Below are 23440 nucleotides of genomic sequence, written 5' to 3' on the forward strand. Positions count from 1 at the left end.
TGTGTGTGTGTGTGTGTGTGTGTGTGTGTGTGTGTGTGTGTGTGTGTATTGTGGTGGGGTCACTTGTGGTGTGACATGATCCTAAGATCCCGGTTGAGGTACCAAGCTTGGCTATCAGCCGCTGCTCGGTGACTCTGCGTTATTGTGTATCCTGAAGTCCGTCTTGGAGTGCATTTTCTCTGAATTGAAAGGAATTCGGGGATTTACATATAAATATTAATCAATCAAACCTTCTAACTGATTGAAGATTTAACAGATCTTAGGTTTGTTTAGTACATCCTCATCAATGGTGTGAACCTTTGATCTTTTACTGATAAATTCTGTGTCTGATACGACCTCTCTCACTAATACCTGAAGAAGGACTGAGGCTCCAAAGGCTTGTGTTTTCAAATAAACCTGTTGGACTATAACCTGGTGTTGTGTGATTTCTGACTTTGGTACCACACCTTTTAGATGTCTGTGCCAGCTGCCCTGGGAGCTGTCATGATGCTTATGTCCTGAGAAATCTCACGTTCCTGCTTTGTTTCAAGAGCCAGATGCTGTGCTTTGCACCACTGGAGGAAGCAAAAAGGGGATGTGATGGGCTCTGAAGAACAGGGAGAGTGGCAGTGGTTTTCTGAGGAGGTTGATGAGGACGTTGAGCTGGAGGAGCATCACATGAAGTTGATGCTGCTGCGCTGTAAGCCAGATTGAATTGACACCTGGTTGTGTAGCTGAGAGCTGGGTGATCACTCATTGCCTGCAAATTTGCTGATGCTTAAAAGGCAAGCAGTTCCTGTTTGTTCCTGCAAGCAAATGCAGCTTTTTTTTTAATTTATTCGTCACTTTGACTGCTGCAGAATAATGGTGAATGTTTTCAACCATTTGAATGTTTTCCAGTATATGCTGGTCCCACATAAAGCAATGAGATGTTATATTATACGAGGCAAGCGGCGGAGAATTCTCAAAAAACTCAGCACATATCCTATTGATGAGCTCAACTAAAGTAGGAACTAAGGGCAGATTAGAGAAAGAAGGCACATCTATATAATCTCCAACCATCGGAAAATGAAAGGACTTCTTGATTCTTGCCAATGAACTGACATCAGGTATTACCTACCACTTCCAACAGAAAAAGGAATAGAAATACAGGTATCTCACTGCCCCTTATCAGCTTTTGCATGGTCTAGGCAGACAAAGAGGTGGTCCCAGCAGAAGTGGGATAGGGAAATCAGGTTGGCTTTATAAGATGGTAGACAAACAGGAGGCTGGAAGAACACAGCAAGCCAGGCAGCATCTGGAATAAAGGAGAAGTCAACATTTCGGGTATAATATGAAATACTGACTTCTCCTTTCCTCCGGATGCTACCTGGCTTGCTGTGTTCTTCCAACCTCCTCTTTGTCTACCTTGGATTCCAGCATCTGCAGTTTTTTTTGTCTCTGGCTTTGTAAGATGTTGGTAGGCTGTGATACCCAATTTTGCCCCTTTTTTGGACAATGTACTGAAGGCCAGTCTGGCTTCTGGTGTCAATATAAGTTTAGGCATCAAAAGCCCACCAATGTGTTGTAATTGCAATTTGAATCCCCAGACATTTTTCAACAGTAAAATTTAAATGTGACATCTAGTGCAACTTGTGGTGTACTTAGATATTGTCTTCAAACCTCTACCTTGAGAAATGGGGACATGATATCTTTCCAAAAATAATTGGACTGGCATTAACTTCTGACTGTCTGAATTGTGCAGAGATCAGCTGGCAAGCCTCCTGAAGAGAAACATCTGGGTTCTTTGGAATAAAACCACTTTTGTGTCAATTGTGCAAATTCAGATTTAACAGTGGCACTCAAATCTATAGAGTAATGGTGTGTGTTCCACAGCTGCCAGCTTTTTTGACAAAATGTTCAGCTGGAAGAAGTTTTAAGTCTTAGTTGAACTGTGATTATTGATGTTTTGCCTCCTATAATATACACTTAGAATCTTTCTTTATTATGAAGGAAGAAAGACTTACATGGGTCAAATATTTATGTGAAAACTTAGAAGTGATGCATGTTTCCTGCAGTAAGTAAATCAGTTGTTGCTGCCATGCCTTGAGAGGTGATGGACAGATGGAGCAGCTATTAGATTACAACACCAGTGTTAATAGTCTCTTGGGACTTTATTTAAAAAAATGAATTTAAAAGAAACAATCACTGCTTGTTTAAAAATAAATTTTCACAAGTTTTGAAATAGTGATTGATGATACAGAAATCATGAACTGAGCTGTAGAGGTAATTTTACGAATTCATACGTGTAAAGTGGAGCTTCACCTATCAGGAATACACATCACCCCCTTGTGTTTTGTATAAGTTCAGAAATGAAAGAGAACTTGGCTGCAGAGGTCAACAAGCAGGATTTTCTGTCTGAGAATGCATATTCATAAAATTACCATATGAGCTTCAGCAAAAAAGAACGCAGGACTTAATGACCACATCATTATAGCGATGCTGGTATGACTTTTGTTTTGCGAAATTTTAAAATGTAGCTCATTTTTCTGTAACTATTGAGCATACAGTGCTGTGGTGGAGAGCATTTATTTTCTCTCCGGCGTGGGAATTGCACATAATGGGCTACATTTTGTGTGGCCCGAAGAGGTGGGTTGAGAGAGGTGGGGTGACAAGAAGTGGTGATGAGATGAGCTTGCCCAGAAACTTGATGATGGTTCCAAATTTTGTCAGCAGTGGGAAAGCTCCATCATTGATAAGACAATAAGGAAGCAAGACTGGACTTTGAATGGCTGAGCAGGCACTTGAATTTGCACAGCACCTGCTTCAAATTTTTTGAGTTTATAAGTTTAATCAGTAGCACACAGAGGTTTATGCGTCTTCCGACCTTTGCCTGGTTAGAGGTGGCAGTGCTGAGGTAAGCATTCCGTGCTGTTCCAAGATGGCTGCCACGTAGAGTGCTAGGAAGACAAAGTGTGAAGGGGAATTGAGGGCCTGGCCATCAGCCATTTAGCATTCACAGCAAAGGTGGGAGCAGAGGGGAAATTCAGCAGGCATTCAGAGGATGTGAGTGGCATGGACGAGGTAACAAAGGCAGGGTCTTTCTTTAAGGGTCAGTGTGTAGGAGGAGGAAGAGACCAGCAGGCATGAGTGTCATACACCCTGCCTTTGTGGACCATAGTGCTGCACAGCAGAGAAAAGCAGAGCCAAGTGAACCTCCACTCCTTAGAATGTCCCAGATATGGCCTGACTTACCTGCAAAGGTCCACTTGCCTGTGACCATGCAACTTCCGGCTCTCCGGATAGGCTTTGATTATGCAGGATGCTGCAGAGTGAGCTGGAGCCGAGAGACTTCAATGGATACTCACTGTCTGTGACCCCGAGGTACTTAGTCTCTAAACATAAAATCATGAGAGGCATGATAGGGTAAATAGACAAGGTCTTTTTCTGGGCTGAGGATTCAAAAACTTTTAAGGTTTAAGGTGAGAGGGGAAAAACTTAAAAGGGGATCCAAGGGACAACATTTTCACACAGAGGGTAGGGTATGTATGGAACAAGCTGCCAGAAGAAGTGTGAAGGTGGATACAATTACAGCATTTAACAGAATCTGGATGGGTGTATGAATAGGAAGGGTTTAGAGGGATATGGGCCCAATGCTGGTGAATGGGACTAGATTAATTTAGGATGCCTAAATGCCATGGACAATTTGGACCAAAGGGTCTGTTTCCATGCTGTACATCTCTATGACTCTATCTGGATTTTTCCAGTGATCTACTGGGGCAATGTGTGGGATCTTGCAGGCAGCTATCCAAAGCTGTGCCAAGGAGGGAACCATTGCCTTGTTCAGGAGGGCCAGTGACTTACACGGGCTATTGAACTTAATCTGACAGTCACATGGAGAGCGTTTTAGATCTAGATTTCCATGGGTGCAAGATGTCATCAACTGCACTGTTGGCCATCAGGGCTCCCACAGACCAGCCAGTGGCCTTCATGTGGGCACTGAAATCCTGTCCTGTAGATGTTTGTACAGTTTCCAGGGAGCAGCCATGGTTCCTACATACTTAGGCAGTACAAGGTACCTGTGCATCTTCAGAGCTGGATTCTCAGGGGCAGTGGATACCCATTGAAGATATGGTTGGTCACACCTATGAGAAGCCATTGCAGAGCAGCACAGAAGTGATTAAATACCAGCATGGGTCCACTCGAGTGACCATCGAGCAGGTCATTAGGCTGGTGAAAGTTAGACTCTAATTCTTTGCTTTAATCTGGTGAAGTCCTGTAATATGCCCCAGCCAGGGCCTCAACTATTGGTGTGATTTTCTGTGCTTCATACAATTTAGCACTAATGAGGTTGGAGGACAACCTCCAGCTTTCTCCAGAGTGGGGGACATGTGGAATATTGGTGAACAGGCACTGGAGGATGAGGCAGTCCTTGAACCATAGGCAAGGGACATTGAGAAATGTGCAAAGGATGCATGAGGTAATCCAACACATCCCTGACTGCTACCACCATGATACACTTTGAAAAATCACTCAGTGTAGTCCGCTTGTCATTTCCTTCCTTTCGCACAAAAACTCCTAGTGCCCAAGTCACCTAGCACCCTCACAGAGCTGATAGGATAAGCGAGTATCAGCATGCCCCACACTGGCAGCGCATCAAGAGCGTAAAGGTGCAGGTCACATTTCTTAGCAATTCCCTCCACGTGTTAGTGACACGTCACCCAATCTTATCAAAACTTCGCAAAGGATTCAAACTGTTCACTTTTGACAAAATGACCTTGAAACTCCCTCAAAACCTGGTCTATCATGGACAGCAAATGCTCGTATTTAGTGGTTCACTGTGACACTACACTCCCCTGGAGTCTGGAAACTGCATTCTTACATTCAATGGATAACTCTAGTACTTTTATAAAAACAGTGAGCTTCACCAAACCGATACTGCCCTAGGATTTGTTTCCTGAGCATTGATATGGCTGAGTTCCATCAAGTAATTACTGCTGTGGGCTTTCAAAAGTCTCCTTCTGAGTCCCCCATAGCTCACAGGACTTTATAGGTTGCCTCAGCGTTTTTTTAGTGAAGATTGATAACAGACTTTAGCCAATTGACAGAGGTTGCTGGAAAAGCTCAGCAGGTCTGGCAGCTTCTGTGAAGAAAAAAATTCAGAGTTAATGTTTCGGGGTCCGATGACCCTTCCTCAGAACTGATGGTAGCTGGAAAAACATCAGTTTGCATGCAGAAAATAAGGAGGTGTTAGGGTAGGGAGTAAACTATACGATAGAGCCTAAAGAGAGAGAAGAACAGTTGGACAGACAATGGAGTCAATAACGATCTGGCTGGGAAGGTGAATAGTTGTTAATGGGGACTGTTAGTGACTAACAACAGGGGGTGTATATTCTTCACATATTCTTCACAGATGCTGCCAGTCCTGCTGAGCTTTTCCAGCAACCTCTGTTTTTGTTCCTGATCTGCAGAATCCACAGTTCTTTCGGTTTTTATTGAGCCAATTGAAAATTGTATGCAAACTATTTCACTTTATTCATCCTTCATGTATAGATTAGTGAGAAGGGATATCTTCTACTAACTACAACTCAGCAATGTAGATGAATTATTTTGATCCTTGGAAAGTGCTTCAAAATTAAGTCAAAACAGGAAGCTCATGAGCCAGTATTATATAACACTGGAAACTTTTTAAATATCTTATTGAGACTGAAGGAACTGAAACACCTTGACAATAATTTATGTTAGAGTTCAGGGTTTCAACGACTGAGCTGTCCTTCATGGATATCATGTGCCATGGAATTGATTTGTGCCAGATTATAGACATCTCTTTGCCAGTGTGAAGGAAACGCCAAGCTATTGTGTTTAGGAACAGCTGATCGGAGAAAGCAACAAAGCTGACCACATTATTAATAAGATGGGAGTAGTGGGAGTCTGGAAATCTTGCTTTTGAACTACTTTTAGTGAATATGTTAAAGGTGAGGTAAATATTAATCTGCTTGTTTTTGCACATGTGGCTAGTTACTAGATAATGAACTTACATAAAACTCAAGTAGTTATATTTGTGATTCTTAAAAAAACAATTGTGCTAATGCCAAGAGTCTAACCTATGGCTATATTTAAATATTATGGATCTAATGACTAGAATCAAAACTAATGTCATCTTATTTCATTTAGATCTTTTAGTTAACTTATTAGAATAACAGATTGAATTCAGCAATTTTAGATCAACACAATGATCATATTTATTTGAATTAGTCTTTAGATGTTTCTCATAAGAAGGTTATTTGATCCTAATTCCACTGAAAATGACCAAGAACTGAAACATTTATTGAGGGTTGGATGGTATATGTAACGTTTTATGACTCTAAACATGGCACCTTCTCATATTCATTCTAAGTAATATAATGCTACTGTGAAATTAAAAAACAACCTTCAGCACCACAAGGTTTGTATTAAATAAATGTAAAAAATCTGTTTCCAATCATATGTGAAGGAGATTAGATCAAAGTATTGATTTTGCAAAAAAAAAGCGTACCCAATAAGTGTACAGATTTTACAGTTAAGTAAATCTGAATGTTTGTATTTTATTAGGGTTACTATTGTATGATTACATTTTCCAAAAATTGATTGTTATATCAGGTGTCATTCGGAAAATGTATCTTATATGATGCTGTAACCTCTGCCATTATTGTTTATTTTATTGATATTGCTTTCAACTTAAAACAACACAAAGATATTTCAACATTACCACCATTTTACTTTAAGCACAAGATAGTAGTACTATCTCCTCCTGCTAAGTATAGGCTAAACTTCAATACCTGTTCACATGGTTCTCAATTCCCTCCTTAGTATGCATGCAAGGGTATCAGTTATCTAGCAAAGATCACTGACCAGTCGGGAATATGACTCGAGTTAATTGTTCCTCTCCTTAAGAGAAGGGCACTGAGGCCAATTGGATCACCAATTTGGATTAAATTAGACATCACAGTGCAAACTGGGCATTATTCGGTTTGGTGAGAATGTAGAACACGCTATATGGTTATTAAGACAAATAGTATAAATGCATTCAAAAGGAAATTAGATAGGTTCATGTGAAAGAAAGGATACATTGATCGATTCAGATGATATAAATACAGGCACGGGCGCCTTGACCCTCCCTATGTCAGTAATCCACTTCAGCTCTCAAACCTTTGAGAGTTAGATGACACGGAATAGAAGGAGAACTAGCCACCTGGATACAGAAGGTAGAAAACAGAGGGTGGTGTTGGAGGGTTGTTTTTCAGACTGGGGGCCTGTGACCAGTGGTGTGCCACAAGGATCAGTGCTGGGTCCACTGCTTTTTGTCATTTATACGAATGGTTCGGATGTGATTACAGGGGCTATGGTTAGTAAGTTTGCAATGACACTAAAATTGGAGGTATAGTGGACAGCGAAGAAGGTCATCTCAGAGTACAATGGGTCCTTGATTAGATGGGCCGGTGGGACGACGAGTGGCAGATGGAGTTTAATCTAGATAAATGAGGTGCTACATTTTGATAGAGCAAATCAGGGCTGGACCTGTACCCTTAATGGTAAGGTCCTGGGGATTATTGCTAAACAAAGAGACCTTGCAGTGCAAGTTCATAGTTCCTTGAAAGTGGAGTGATAGGTGGATAGGATAGTGAAGAAGGTGTTTAGTATGCTTGCCTTTATTGGTCAGTGCATTGTGTATTGGAGTTGGGAGGTCATGTTGCAGCTGGACAGGACATTGGTTAGGACTGTATTGGAACACTGTGTGCAATTCCAGTCTCCCTGCTATAGGAAGGATGTTGTGAAACGTGAAAGGGTTCAGAAAAGATTTACAAGGATGTTGCCAGGGTTGGAATGTTTGAGCTATAGGGAGAGGCTGAATAGACTGGGGCTATTTTCCCTGGAGCGTCAGATGCCGAGGAATGATCTTAAAGAGGTTTATAAAATCGTGAGGGGCAAGGATCGGGTAAATAGACAAGGTCTTTTCCCAGGAATGGGGGAGTCCAAACCCAGACAGCATAGGCTTAAGATAAGAGGGGAAGGATTTAAAAGGGATCTAAGGGTCAACGTTTTCACACAGGAGGTGGTGCATGGATGGAATGAGCTGCCAGAAGAAGTGGTAGAGCCTGTTGCAATTACAACATTTAAAAGGCATCTGGTTGGGTATGTGAATAGGAAGCTGTTTAGAGAGATTTGGGTCAAATGCTGGCAAATGGGACTAGATTTATTTAGGATATCTGGTCAGCATGGACGAGTTGGATCAAAGAGTCTGTTTCCGTGCTGTACATCTCTATGACTCTATGTCTGCACTCTTCCAATTCTGGCCTCTTAAACATCCCTGATTTTAATTGTTCCACCCCTTAGCCAGCATTTACTTTAGAATCTTTCTCCCTACACCTTTTTACCTCTCTACTTCAGCTTTCTCCTTTCACCTACCACTTTGACCAAGCTTCTGCTTTTCTAGCTGAATATATCCTCCTGCGACCCTGAACTGTATTTTGTTTTATAATTCTCCTGAAAAGTGCCTTGGGGCATTTTATTACTTTACAGGTACTGTGTAAAAATAAGTTGTCATTTAAGCCCAAAACTTTGCTTTCTATTTTCCTACCTCCCACCCAAGTGCCATCACGCCTTTGCTGGCTATCTTATGTTGAGTACTTGCCCAGTAATGACTCGGTTTTAAAATGACTAATGCTTCAAATCTTTCCATGCCTTCCCACCTCCCAACCTCTGTAACATCCCCAGTGCTTCAGCCTCCTGAGATGTCTGCATTCAACCAATACCAGCCTCTTGCACATCTATTTTATTAGTTTGCCATTGACATTTGTTCTTTCATCTGCCAAGGTTCAATGTTCTGGTGCTCTCTAAACCTTTCCATCTCCCTCACAACATTTAAGATGCTCTTTGCAAACATCTTATACATGGAAGAGCATCGATTTTTGTTTGACTCCCTCGAAGCACTGTAAGATAAGAGGGAGAAAGCTAAAAGGAGAATAGAGAGATTTTTTTCACCCAGAGGGTAGTGGGAGCCTGGAACTCACTGCCTGAAAGAATGGTTGAGTCAGAAATACTTATAACATTTAAGCAGTATTCAATTTTCACAATTTCTTGCAGTACTTTTTTAAAAAATCATTTGTTGTGGCAAAATTTGAATCTCTCACACATCCTGGTAAATAGTGGCTGAATATGAGCTCCATTTGCAGCACTTACACCTCTTGGTCAAGAACGTTGGCTGTTCAAACCCACTGTGGACCTGAGCATATACTTTAAGCTGACACAAAAATGCATTGTTTTTGGTGTACTGCATTATCACAGTTTTTGCCTTTCCAATTAAGTATGAAGCTGACAACTAATCTTCCTGTTCTTGTTGACACGATGAATCCTATGGCATTTGGCTTTTAAAAAGACCAGGGCCCTCTCACCAAGTAAGTTTTTTGTTCCATTGTGCTTTGGAGGATGTGACAAGGGACTATATAAATGCAAGTTCTTTCTTTCTACTTTCTGCTATTCCTACGGTAAGGGCCACAACAGCAGTCTGAAATATTTCAGAATTGGCTGTCTCTATGCTACCCAGCTTATCGGATATTTCTCAAGCATTGCAGCTGACCTATTTTTTGGCAATATGCTATGTGATAAAATGAGTGAAAAAACTAAAAGACAGAAGTAGGCACAGGAATGTGGTTGCAGACAGAAAATATCAGTGTCACTATATGCAAGGAGGCTTTTTTTTAAACGCTATGTTTCAAACCTTCATATCTATAATGAAAATCACTGTATTATTCCTCATAATCACAAGTGTACATTCACTCTAATTAATTGGGTCATTGTAATTAAGAGGAACTTTTACTGAACCACAAAGTACATCTACTCATATAAGCAGTTTCTGTTTCTTCACCCTCAACTAATGAGATTTACACGGGGCGCCATTGACAGCAGACCTCATACTCTAACTAACAGTATTTCTTGTCCATACATGAACTGACCTTGAGAAACTGATATAACATAAACCCAGTCCTGTGAGTCTCATCAACAATTGTTAGGTCATCAGACAAAGTGAAAAGAACAGGAAAGCTGAATTCCCTTCCTGTTGGCAATTTGAACTGTCTTTGAATTGGAACAGCAGCACAGAGCAACGTATATTGAGAAGAACTTCACATGTGTTGAAGTTTCCACAAAAGCATCTTTACTATGTAGAAGGGTGTCTGGGATGGGAGAGGGGGTTAGGATGCATGACAAATAGCAAGTAGGCCGAAAAATGTTACAGTTAATTATAGTTATGCGTGACTGTGATTTGAAGTGAGATAATTAACAGCAAGTTAATGATCCCGTTCCCTGCTCCTCTGATGCTGCTTGGCCTGCTGTGTTCATCCAGCTCCACACCTTGTTAGCTCAGATTCTCCAGCATCGGCAGTTCCTACTAGCTCTGATCCAGTTGTAGTAATTGGTTTTCAAAATATTTTGCAGCACTGATTAATATTAATAAGTTGTATATACGTTGGTAAAACGGATTTATGCTTTGACTGTTTATATTACGATTAAGATGTAAAGTATCAGATGGATTTCGGAAATATGTGTTAATTCTGGCAGATTTTGGTGCCGGACAAGTGTTGAAATTCACTCCATCACTTTAACTTTGGGCTGATGATTATGTTATCAATCTTTCATTTTTTAACAGGATATGGATAAAATTCAAGAATCTGTGAAAGAGGCTGCTTCAATCGTCAACTCGTTAATAAAGCAGAGGAGTCCTGCCCTAATTGGACAGTTCCTTGTGGTCTGACTGCAGTTAGTAACTGGATGTCTCCAGGCACAGATGTTGTGATGTTTGAATGCTGGCTGAATGAATATACTGCCCTCTAATGATGGCTATGAAAAACTGCAAGTATCTTATCATCATGCTTTTAAAAGGGAAGATGAACTCAAATTGAACATGTCAACATTTCCCTCAAAACTCGTACCCTGGAGTTACTAAGGTCACCCCAGTGCTAAATCTACTTTAACTGTTATTGTCCGTTTTGTTCTTTCAGAAAGTTTCAGCACTGATGGGGAGAATCAGTTGTGATTCTACAGTCCCAATTCCAGTACTAAATTATCCCAACTTTATTACAAAAGAAATTCTGTTCCACATCATCAGGGAATGGCCTTTTGCCTACCAGCTATTTAAAATAACTTGGAATACAGCCAAACTGTACCCTTATATTAATGCAATGCAAAAACCTGAGGAGAGTCTCATTCAGGAGCTCTATCATTTTGATTTGAAATATTGCATTTTGTTTGTAACTCATTGTCTGGTAACTATTCCTTCACATGATTACAGTGAGGTATTTTAAAAATGCTTACCAGGAGCACCAAGTTCTTCTTTTCTTTTAAAATTGCTGTTCTCATTAGAAAAATAAAGGCAGTTGGAAAATAAAGTTATAATATGTTATTCATTAAAAGCTTCTGAATAATTGATTTCAACCAACATTAACACTATCTACATTTCAGTCCTTGTTAATGAAAAGAGAAAATTAGTCTCAAGTGTCTCATTCAGAGCTGCCCTGAATCGGTATTTCGGTGACTGCATTAAACCTTGGTGTCACGTGGCTTGTGTAACTTCATTATTTGTATTACTTGGAAGTTATGTCAAAAACAAAAAGCACTTGCTGCTGAATTTCTCATAGAGTCATACAGCATGGAAACAGACCCTTTGGTCCAACCATTTCATGCCAAACTAGTCCCACCTGCCTGCTCCTGGCCTATATCCCTCCAAAACTTTCCCATTCATGTACTTAACCAAATGTCTTTTAAACATTATAATTGTACCCACATCCACCGCTTCCTCAGGAAGTTCATTCCATACACTAGCCACCCTCTGTGTAAAAAAAAAATTGCCCCTCGTGTCTTTTTAAAATCTCCTCTCACCTTAAAAATGTGCCCCTCCACTCTTGAAATTCCCCCATCCTGGGGAAAAGCCAACTATCATCAACCTTATCTATACCTCTCATGATTTTATAAACTTCCATAACGTCATCTCTCAACCTCCTACGCTCCAATGAAAAAATTCCAGCCTATCCAGCCTTTATTTATAACTCAAACCTTCCACACCTGGCAGCATCCTGGTAAATCTGTTCTGAACCTTCTCCAGCTTAATAACATTCATCCATTGACAAGGTGACCAGAACTGAGCACATCTTGTTGTTCCTTCTGCAAAGTTTCACCCCAACTGATACCACTGTCCACTCTGCCACTTCTTAACTCAGTTGCACATGAAACATGTATGTTTATGCCATCTGGTTGTTTTTGCTTATTTTAATTTTGTTAAAATGGACAAGAGTAAACAGGTAAAGAATCAGCAAGAGATACAGGAAGTAGAAGAAGGACTCGATAAGAAAGCAAGGAGAGATGCAACAAGAGAGTCAAGACTGATGAAATAAATTGTAGGAGATGCAGAGAGCAGAATAGTTTTTAGCGAGAGATTCAGACAATCAACAAAACTAATGTAGAGGTGCCCCCTTCCTTAGCCTGCATTTTCAGCAGTTGCCACTGCTGGTTGGACTGGCCGCTCTGGGATGCAGGCGACTGTCCTCAATTAGGGGGCAGTTCCGACCGTCACAGGCACTGTTGCCTGGTGCCTCACCAACCACTAGGGCAGAGCTGCCTCCTGCTTTCAGTCCAAATGGCAGGACACTGAAAGTTCTTAGAAAGTTTAGCTGTTTCAAAAATTTCTAACAATCTCAAATTCTTTGACTGTACTGCCACCTGCAGGATTTAATGGTACAGTCATAATCACAATTGCCGGTATCTTTTACTCGTTGGATTGCAACATGGAAAACTTAATTTATACATTTGGTTTGGAATTTTTTTTTTTTGTTTTGAATTATATGTTACCATTGTGCCAAAGTAGGAATTGTGATGATATGTGACTGAGCAAATATGAGATGAGGAACTGTTAATAAATAGGGGAATTGCAATTGTAGAATTGGATGGAAGGGAACCATCCAGACAGATTCTTCTCTTCATCTTTCTCCTCTTTGACACATTTCTGCCCCACAGCCGCCCATTGTAAAGCTGATCGACCAAGCACACTAAGGATCCTCCAGAGCAGTCAAGGTGCTCGAACTTTATTTCAGTTGAGAAGTGGACTGGATTTTGAGTAGAATTTCCACATCCATGTGCCCTCTGCCAACAGTCCTATCATAATCCAATTGCACATCACTGCTACCACTCTGCTGTGGACCAGATTGGTGACAGTCAGTGACACATTGTAAGATCTTTGATACAACGTATGTCATCCTGCTTTAAGTGGCTAAGAAATTGCATTACAAGTCTTCATTGTCATGCACTGCATGGACTTATTTGAAAACTTGCTTAGAGCTCCATGGAAGCGTGTGCACTCTCACCATAGCGATATCCATAGAATTTCCTCTACCACCAAACTGCTTGTGATCATTGTAAACTCCTCAATCGTCTCCACTTTTGCTGAGTGTTTGTGTCGCACATCTTTCAGAACCTGGCCAAATTTCTAATGCACTGGCAGTACTTTCCTTCTCAACAGAAGTTTCAGGGGTTCAGCATCTGTGCCCAGCTGAACAGCTGTACCTGCCACAATTGCCTGCTCATGTTCAGTTGAGAGGTTTGAACCAGCAGATAAAAACTCAAGTGAACCCACCAAAGGGCAAGCATTTACACTGGTAAGTGACTGCAGGTGCGGCCTTGGGAGTGAGGTCCTCTGAGGAATTGTCCTGAGGATATCTTAAACACATCAGGGACATGGATAGGGTGAATAGCCAAGGTCTTTTTCTCAGGTTGGAGGAGTCCAAAACTAGAGGGCATAGGTTGAAGGTGAGAGGTGAAAGATTTAGAAGGGACCTAAGGAGCAATATTTTCATGAAGAAGGTGGTGCGTGTTTGGAATGAGCTGCCAGAGGAAGTGGTGGAGGCAGGTACAATTACAACATTTAAAAGGCATCAGCATGGGTACATCAATAGGATGGGTTTGGAGGGATATGCAACAAGTTTGCCATTCTTATCGACCAATTCCAGCTTAAAAGCAGCAGCAGGATGTCAAGGTAAGTAGTGACAGAGAAGGTGCTACAAAATGGAGGTGCCTTCCCTCTGGCATTTTGAAATTTTAAATTTAAAAAATGGCCTTTGCAGTGTGCTCCCAGTGTACCTCCAGGCAGATAAACCATCCCCTGTTGTCTCCGGGAATCTGAAAACAGACTGGAAAATCCCAGTCAACTCTTTCAATAGACCCTTAACTAACCCATTGCTTACAGGTGAGCCATGCAGCTGACCCCTATTCCATCCCTGAGAAAGTGGCTCAGGAGGGGGATGTACCCAGAGAACTGGTTTGCAGGCCAGTGGCATGAAATTCCACATCTGCCCACCTCCTCTCCTGGCCCTGCTGGAGGCTAAAGACCTGGCCCAAAAGCTTGTAAACAGTTGGTGACAGAATTACAAATGTCTCAGATACAAATATGTTGACCTCATTACTGTGTGAACTGTGATAAGACTAAATACAGTGATGCCAAGATTGTGAATTTAACTCAAATAAACCTTTTTGTCTTTACAGACCATTTGTAAGTACAGTATGAAGAGTCATAGAGTTGTATAGCACAGAAACGGGCCCTTTGGTTCAACTCGTCCATGCCAACCACATATCCCAAATTAATCTAGTCCCCAAATGCTGGCAAACAGGACCAGATTAATTTGGGATATCTGGTCAGCATGGATGAGCTGAACCAAAGGGCCCGTGGGTGGATAAAGCCTGTAGGCTGCTGAAAAGTGAGTGGATGGCGAGTGATGTGATGGAGAAGTGTTTGAATGTCCTCATTGTTGCTAAGCTAGTTGAACATTATGTTGCTTTTGACATTGCGTTCATGACTGCACACCTGCTGCACATCTCCTCAACCTTCAGACCTCACTTTCCTTGTGAGACCAGCAGGATTCTCTGGTTGCTTGACTAAGGTATATCCTTCCTAATCTTCCAAATTTGTGGATGGTTCTTTTAAAAATGGTTGAGATAAGACCATGTGATTGTGCATCACTCTTGCTGCAGAGCTTGAGATAGTCACAATTAATTGCTTATCTCTGAATTGTTCATTTAACTTTTGATATTCCCACATAATTTCAACCCTCTTATGACGGACTGAATTTTTGTGGAATCATGGTGGTTATCATGAGCATGTGTAAAAGGTGCAGGTGGTCTGCATTCACAAACTGCCCAACACCATTGTGGCGATAGACATCTCCTAACCCCTGCAACTTTACTGGATTTGGGGCAGTTTCTTAAAGGCCTGCCTCGCAGAGGTAACAAGAATCATAGACTGAGGAAATCTGTTAAAGATATGATCAAAAAGCTGTGTTCCCAATGAGATTGTATGCTTCCCATCCACCTAAAATGGTCCCTTATAACCCCTGTGCAACCTGCACCCCTCCACCCACCCCAACAGTCATTCATATCTCATTTCTCCTCTGGATGCTAATTCAAAGAAGCACAAAGTGTGGCAAGAGCACAAAATATACTCTGATTTGGTTTGAATTGATTTATTATAGACACATGTAGCTAAGAACAATGAAAAGCTTTGTTTTGCAGGTAGCACAGGCAGATCACAGCAAACACGGACTTACAGATCATAATGTGCTTAGACAGATTGAGGTGTACAAGGTTATGGCTCCACAGGAGGTGCACAAAGCAAGTTCAACATTATTTGAGGTTGGAGAGGTCTATCCAGCAGTCCATTACCAGCAGGGAAGAAGCTGTTCTTGAACCTGTTGGTCCGTGTGTTCAAGCTTCTGCATCTTCTGCCTGGTGGAAGAGGTTGCAAGAGAGTATTTACCGGGGTGGGAGGGGTCTTTGAGGATATTGGCAGCCTTTCAACAGTAACAAGAAGGGTAAGTGCAGTCCATGGATAGGAGGTTGGCTTCTGTGATGGTCTGGGCTGTGCACACAACTTTCTGTAGTTTCTTATGGTCCTGGGCAGAGCAGTTGCTGTACCAGGCTGTTACACACACAGATAGAATACTTTCAATGGTGCATCTGTAAAAGTTGGTGAGGATCTTATGAACATGCTGAATTTCCTAAACCGCCTGAGGAAGAAGAGGCATTACTGTTCTTTCCTGACTGTCGTATCTATGTAGGTGGTCCAGGTCAAGTTATCAGTTGTCGTCACTCCGAGGAACTTGTCACTCTCGACCCCCTTCACTTCAGCTCCTTTGATGTAGATGGGGCGCATGCTCCTCCTTTCTTCCTGAAGTCAATGATCAGTTCTTTTGTTTTGCCAACATTGAGAGAGAGGTTGCTTTCACTACACCACGTCACCAAGCACTCTGTTTGGAGCCTTTCATTGTACTACAGTAAGAGTATCCCAGTGTCACCACTGACTGAGCTGACAAGGCCCGAGAGGGTACGGCTACTATACAGGATCTGTGGCAAGTGGTGAGGAAAGAATTTACTTGACCTCATCCTCAAGAATCTATCTGTAGCAGATAGACCTATAGACCTCAAAGTCATTGTAGCGATGAAGTCCCATTTTCACTTTGAGGAGTATCTCCCACTATGTTGCATTGCACTACTAGTTTGCGAAATGGGATAGATTTTGAGCAAATCCAGAGGTGATATGAACATGCAGAAGCAACAATATTGTATTCAACGACAATTTGTAACCTCATGGTGTGATATTACGCCTACTCAACCATTGCAGTCCCTTGCTGAGATATTTGTATCATCGATAGCCACAGGTAAGGTGCCAGAAGACTGGAGGTTGACCAATGTGGTGCCATCATTTAAGAAAGGTGAGAAGGATAAGCCAGGGAACTATAGACAGGTGAGCCTGACATCAGTGATGGACAAGTGGTTGGAGGGGATTCTGAAGGACAGGATTTACACCTATTTGGAAAGGCAAGGACTGATTAGGGACAGTCAACATGGCTTTGTGCATGGGAAATTGTGTCTCACTAACTTGATTGATTTTTTTTGAAGAAGTGACAAAGAGGATTGATGAAGGCAGAGCAGTGAGCATTGTCTATATGGACTTCAGTAAGGTGTTTGACAAGGTTCCACATAGTAGACTGGTTAACAAAGTTAGATCAGATGGGATACAGGCAGAATTAGCCATTTGGATACAAAATTGGCTAGAAGGTAGGAGACAGAGGGTGTGGTGGAAGGTTGCCTTTCAGACTGGAGGCCTGTGACCAGCAGTGTGCCGCTGGGTCCACTGCTTTTTGTCATTTATATAAATGATTTGGACGTGAATATAGGAGGTATACTTAGTAAATTTGCAGATGATGCCAAAATTGGTGGTGTAGAGTACAGCGAAGAAGGTTATCTCAGAGTACAATGGGACCTTGATTAGATGGACCAATGGGCCAAGGAGTGGCCGATGGAGTTTAATGTAGATAACTGCGAGGTGCTACATTTTGATAGAGCAAATCAGGGCAGGACTTATACACTAATGGGGGTAAGGTCCTGGGAACTGTTGCTGAACAAAGAGACCTTGGAGTGCAGGTTCATAGTTCCTTGAAAGTGGAGTTGTAGGTAGACAGGATAGTGAAGGCGGCATTTGGTATGCTTGCCTTTATTGGTCAGTGCATTGAGTGTAGGATTTGGGAGGTCATGTTGCAGCTGTACAGGACATTGGTTAGGCCACTTTTGGAATACTGCATTCAGTTCTGTTCTTCTTGCTATAGGAAGGATGTTGTGAAACTTGAAAGGGTTCAGAAAAGATTTACAAGGATGTTGCCAGGTTTGAGGGTTTGATCTACAGGGAGAGGCTGAATAGGCTGGGGCTATTTTTCCTGGAGTATCGGAGGCTGAGGAATGACCTTATGGTGGTTTATAGAATCATGAGGAGCATGGATAGGTTGGATAGTCAAGGTCTTTTCCCCAGGGTAGGCGAGTCCAAAACTAGAGGGCATAGGCTTAAGGTGAGAAGGGAAAGATTTAAAAGGGACCCAAGGAACAACTTCTTCATGCAGAGGGCATTGCGTGTATGGAATGAGCTGCCAGAGGAAGTGGTGGAGACTGGTACAATTACAACATTTAAAAGGCATCTTGATCGGTATATGAATAGGAAGTGTTTAGAGAGATATGGGTCAAATGCTGGCAAATGGGACCAGATTAATTTAGGATATCTGGTCGGCATGGACGAGTTAGACTGAATGGTCTGTTTCCATACTATACATCTCTATGAGTCCATGACTGAATGCAGTCAACAAGGCAGAGGTTCAACTGTGGATCAATGAAAGAGGGCATGACATAACTAAAGTGAGATTTTCTACCATGTTAAGTAACAACATAGGACTACTTGCATGCCAAACAATGGAAGTCACATCTAATAAGCAAGATATGCAAGCCTATAACCAATGGATCAGATTTAAGCTTTGCAGTCCTGCCACATCCAGCGATGTCAAATCTAATGATGGGTAAGACAAGCTCATTACTGCAAAGACAACGTGGAAACATTTGCAATAATCTTCAGCCAGGATGGCACAGTGGATGATCCATCTGGACATCCATCAGAGGTGCAGCATCAGAAATGCCAGTCTTCAGCTGATTCAATTCACTCCATATGATGTCAAGAAATGACTGAAGATACTGGAATACTGCAAGCAGTTATACTGAAGATGAATGCTCCAGAATAAGTGGTGCATCTAGCCAAGCTGTTCTATGCCTGCGAAAACATTGCCATTTACTTGGCAATGTGAAAAAAATGTCCAGGAATGTCACGTATGCAAAAAGCAGGACAAATCCAACTTGGTCAACTCTTATCCCATCAGCCCACTCTTGGACATTAGCAAATTGGGGTCATCACTGTACTATCGGGTGACATGCATTCAGCAATAACCTGCTCACTGGCATTCATTTCTGGTTCTGTCAGGGCCCCTCTGTCCCTGAAGTCATTGCAGCCTTGGTCCAAAGAGCTGGACTCCAGAGGTGAGATGAGAGGGACTGCATTTAACATCAACGCAGTATTCCTCCGAATGTGGCATCAAGGAGCCCTAGGTAAACTGCAGTCAATTGGAATCAGGGGAAATCTCTGCTGAATGAGTTATATATAACAAAGTTGGATGATTCTGGTTGTTGGAGATCAATTTTCTCAGTCCCAGGACATCTTGCAGGAGTTCCTTAGGGTAATGTCTTGGGCCCAACAATCTCCAGCTGTTTTATCATTGACCTTCTCTCTATCATAAAGTCAGAAGTGGGGATATTTGCTGATGATTACACAATGTTAAGCACTATTTACATCTCCTCAAATGCTGATTCAGGCCATGTGTAAAGGCATCAAGATGTGGGCTGTATTCAGGTTTGGGCTGACAAGTGGCATGTAACATTTATGCCACATAAATGCCAGGCAATGACCATCTCCAACAAGACAGAGTCTACCAATGCTCATCGACATTCAGTGACATTATCGTCATTGAACATACCACTATCAAATTACTGGGAGTTAGTATTGACCAGAAGCTGAACAAGACAAGCCATATCGATACTGTGGCTACAGGTGCAGGTTAGAGGCTAGGAGTCCTGCATCAAGTTAATCACCTTATGAATTCCCATTTGCCTGGACAACAACACTCAAGAAGCTTGATACCATTCAGGACAAGGCAGCCTGCTTGACTGGCCCCACATCCACAAGCATCCACTCCTTCCACCATTGACGCTCAGTAGCAACAGTGTGTACCATTAACAAGTTGCGGTATATAAATTTACCACAGATCCTTATACAGCATCTTCTCAACCCATGACCACTATCATCCTGGAAGGAAAAGGGAAGCAGATACACCGGAACACCACCAGCTGCAAGTTCCCCTCCAAGCCACTCACCATCCTGACTTGGAAATATATCACCATTCCTTCGCGTTTGCTGAGTCAAAATCCTGGAATTCTCTCCCTAATAGCTTTGTGGGTCTACCTGTAGTAAATGGATTACAGCGTTTCAAGAAGGCAGATTGCCACCATCTTCTCAAGAGCAACGGGAGATAGGTAATAAATGTTCACCCAGCCATCGATGCTCATATTCCATGAATAAATAGAAAGAATATGTGAGGTAACCGCATTTGGAAATGCTCTCTGTTGGCATGGGTGATCAGAGAGACTGTTGGAGGTGGATAGAGGGGCATAGGTTGATATGGAAGGGGCATGGTGTGCTGAGGGTTGAGGGGATATGAGTGATGTGGGCTAGAGGGACTAATATTAAATAGAACAAATGGGCAATGCCCCAGAGCACCAAAGTAGATCTTTTAACTAGTCTGCCATTGCCACTTAGCCGCTTCTGTGCCCACCTCTGATCTTTTTCGGGGCGGTAGGCCCAACTCCAACTTGCACCCTTCCTTCCCCTCACCTCAAAAGGAAATTCAGACCGTTTGAAGCATGTTTTCCTGAGGTGGGCATGTGAGCCGGGCCATTTTCTATCTCCTACTACCCACCTCTACCTGGAAAATCCAAGTCCTAGACTGCGTAAAACGTTAGAAAGGAATTATCGTTGGTTGCTAATCTGTGGCATAATAGCACAGCTGTTCACAGAGGAACTTGACAGAAAAGTGAGCTGCCAAAGAAATAATGTGCGGATGTTTAAATTTCCCCAAGCATTACTCCTTTTCCTAGATTGAAAAGTATTTGCCAACTCAGTATGAGGAGAGATGCTCACCAGTTCTCTCCTCTAAAAGGATCAATTATCCATTGCAAATACGGCAATGGGGCTTTAACTAATTGGAGTATCAGTTAGGGTCATGTGACACCATCCAAAATTGTTGTGAGAATCAAATTTTGGCCAGAATCTTCCCTGCAACTTGGAAACCGTTTGGAGGCAGGGATGATGGGATGTGAGTAGATATGGGCATTGCCTCTGGTCAGCTTAATACAGGTGCCCAACTCCCTGCACTTGTGCCAGTTGTAGGTCCTTCACCTGGCACCTTTAATGCGACTGGTTACAAGGCCATTATACACAGAATATGTGGCAATCAATTCACTGAATGTATTCAAGAAAAAGACAGATAAATTTCTAGATTTTAAAGGCATCAAGTAGTATGTAGAGAAAATGGGAATATAGCACTGAGACAGAAGATCAGCCATGATCATATTGAATAGCAGGGCAGGCTCGAAGGACCAAATGGCCTACTCCTGTTCCTAATTTCTCTGTTCTTTAAGCCGGCATTTATCCACTGCAATGTGATTTCACTCCCCAACAGGTCAAAAGAGGCAACCTTACATTGGAAGGTCACAAAATCTCACCGGCAGCAAATGACAGAGTTGTTGTCCACTGTATCACAGCCTAGCCATTATAAAATCATGGAGGTGGATGTCTCTGATGGGCCAACATTTCATCCAATCCACACAATTACAATCCCTCCCAAACACTCTGTCAGTCTGACCCCCAATAATGCACCCATTGATCCTCAAGCTGTGGGCTGCAATATCCTGTCAGGAGCATGCAGATAAATGCAGAGAATCCCCCTTCCTGCTCTCCTCTCACCCACAGTTAGTATCCACGTGTGGAATGTGCCAGTGTATCCATATGAAAATTCCCGGCATGGTTCTGCTGTCTTTGACCAGCAGGAGGAGTGAGAACACCAACCAAGAGGAAAATCTATCCAAATTGTTCCTCGTCACCTGGTTTGATTTAATAAAATGCGTGTGTCTGTGGATATTGCATGTCTGAAGGGGAAATATATTTTACTGAATTGTTCTATAATGTATTACCAAGGGAAGAATAGATGGAAACTTACGTTGCAGTTCAGAAGAAGACGACATCTTTATAGTGTTGCACTTGGTAACATAGATTACCCAGCTCACATATAACTGCCATTTGAGATAAATTGTGAGTATTTGCTTCTGTGGTATCTATATGACACAACAAAACATTAACAGGTCCAATTGAAGGTGTTGGCCTCAAATTTGTTTGGATCGTGATTCTGACAATTACACTACAATTGTCCCTGATGGTGCCTTCCAGGAATGACCCTGCCAGAGTTTCAAATTCAGTCACCCTGTTACAATGAGGCAGATAACTACAACTATCTCTTCAGACGCTAAAACACACGCCCATTAAAACTCCTGTGTTGCTGTACCCTTTTGTAGGATTTCCCTCGGAGTCCCACTCCCTTCCACTCATCCTGATTCAAACATTCTCTCCCACTTGAGCAAGAGGGCGAATATCTAGAAAACTCCAGGTGATAAATCGTATCATGCTGACATTCCTTCGAGGGGACTAGTACACCCCAAGTACTTCCCAGTTCTGTAGGCATACCCAGATGTTGTAACTTTAATTATAGCCTAGTGGTATTACTGTTAGACTGTTAATCCAGAGACCCAGGTAATGTTCTGGAGACCAGGGTTTGAATCTTACTGCAGCAGATGGTGGAATTTGAATTCACTAATAATCTGAAAATAAGAGTCAAGTGATGACCATCAAACCGTTGTCGATTGTCACAAAAAACTCACCTGGCTCACTAATGGCTTTTAGGAAAGGAAAAATGCCGTCCTTACTTGGTCTAACCTACACGTGACTCCAGATCCACCCTTAACTTGACTCTCAACTGCCCTCTGGGCAATTAGGGATGGGCAATAAGTTCTAGCTAGGCAGCAATGCCCACATCCGTGGATGAATAATGTAAAAATATGCTGGCTCCTGGTGACTATTTACTTATTTACAAAAGAAAATAAATTTACTCTCTTTTTTTGCCTTAAATCATTCATGGGATGTGAGCGTCACTGACATGGCCAAAATTTATTGCCCACCCCTGATTACTGCTGCGAATGTGGAGGTGAACAGTCTGTGTGATGCAGTCTGAGTGATATAATGACACATATAGTCAGTGTTCCCTCTAATTTTTTTCACTTTTCTCACCAAGGCCCCTGTGTGAACCGGAAGTCAATGCGCGATCGGCGTGCCAATGGCAATCACCGTGCATGGAACAATGGAGTGACCGTCCACGCCTGCAGCCACACAGCTTAGAGAGAACATTACCAAAGTTCTGCTGGGAAGGGAGATATTTAGATCTTGACCCAGTGACAATGATGGAATATTGATACAGTTCCAAATCCATGTAGCATGTTGCCGGGAGGGCACTTTGCAAGTGGTGGGATACATTGCTGTTGTGCTATGTGGTGGAAGTCACAGGTTTGGAAGGTGCTGTTGAAGAAGCTGTGGTGAAATACTGCATTGTAGTTGGTAGATACTGCACACTGTTGCCACTGTGTACCTATGGTGGAGTGAGTGAATATTTAAGGTGTTGGATAGGTTGCCAATCAAACTGGCAGCATAGTCCTTGATCATGTTGAACTTCTTGATGTTGTTAGAGGTTCACTCACCCAGGTATGGTAGATGGTACACATGCTTTGGAGAGTTAGAAAGTAAGTCAGAATTCTTTGACTCTGACTTTCTCCTGAAGCCAGGCTGCAGATTGCAAAGGCCGCTTCAATTAAATTTCTAGTCAGAGGTAACACCGGGTTGTCCATCGTAGCAAACTCAGCAATGGTAATGATTTCT

At 42.2% G+C, this 23440-nt stretch overlaps 1 protein-coding gene across 1 annotated transcript in view; it reads left to right on the forward strand.

The window, feature by feature from the left end:
• The window catches only part of crppa (CDP-L-ribitol pyrophosphorylase A), a 249241-nt gene extending 237927 nt beyond the window's left edge, over positions 1 to 11314 (forward strand). Inside the window, exon 10 of the mRNA XM_048612336.1 lies at positions 10643 to 11314. Coding sequence (XP_048468293.1) covers positions 10643 to 10747 — 105 coding nt within the window. The 3' untranslated portion in view covers positions 10748 to 11314. The remainder of the gene's footprint in view (positions 1 to 10642) is intronic.
• Positions 11315 to 23440: the final 12126 nt, after the last annotated feature.

Source organism: Rhincodon typus, chromosome 2, assembly GCF_021869965.1.
Source record: "Rhincodon typus isolate 14 chromosome 2, sRhiTyp1.1, whole genome shotgun sequence".
Taxonomy (NCBI): Eukaryota; Metazoa; Chordata; class Chondrichthyes; order Orectolobiformes; family Rhincodontidae; genus Rhincodon; species Rhincodon typus.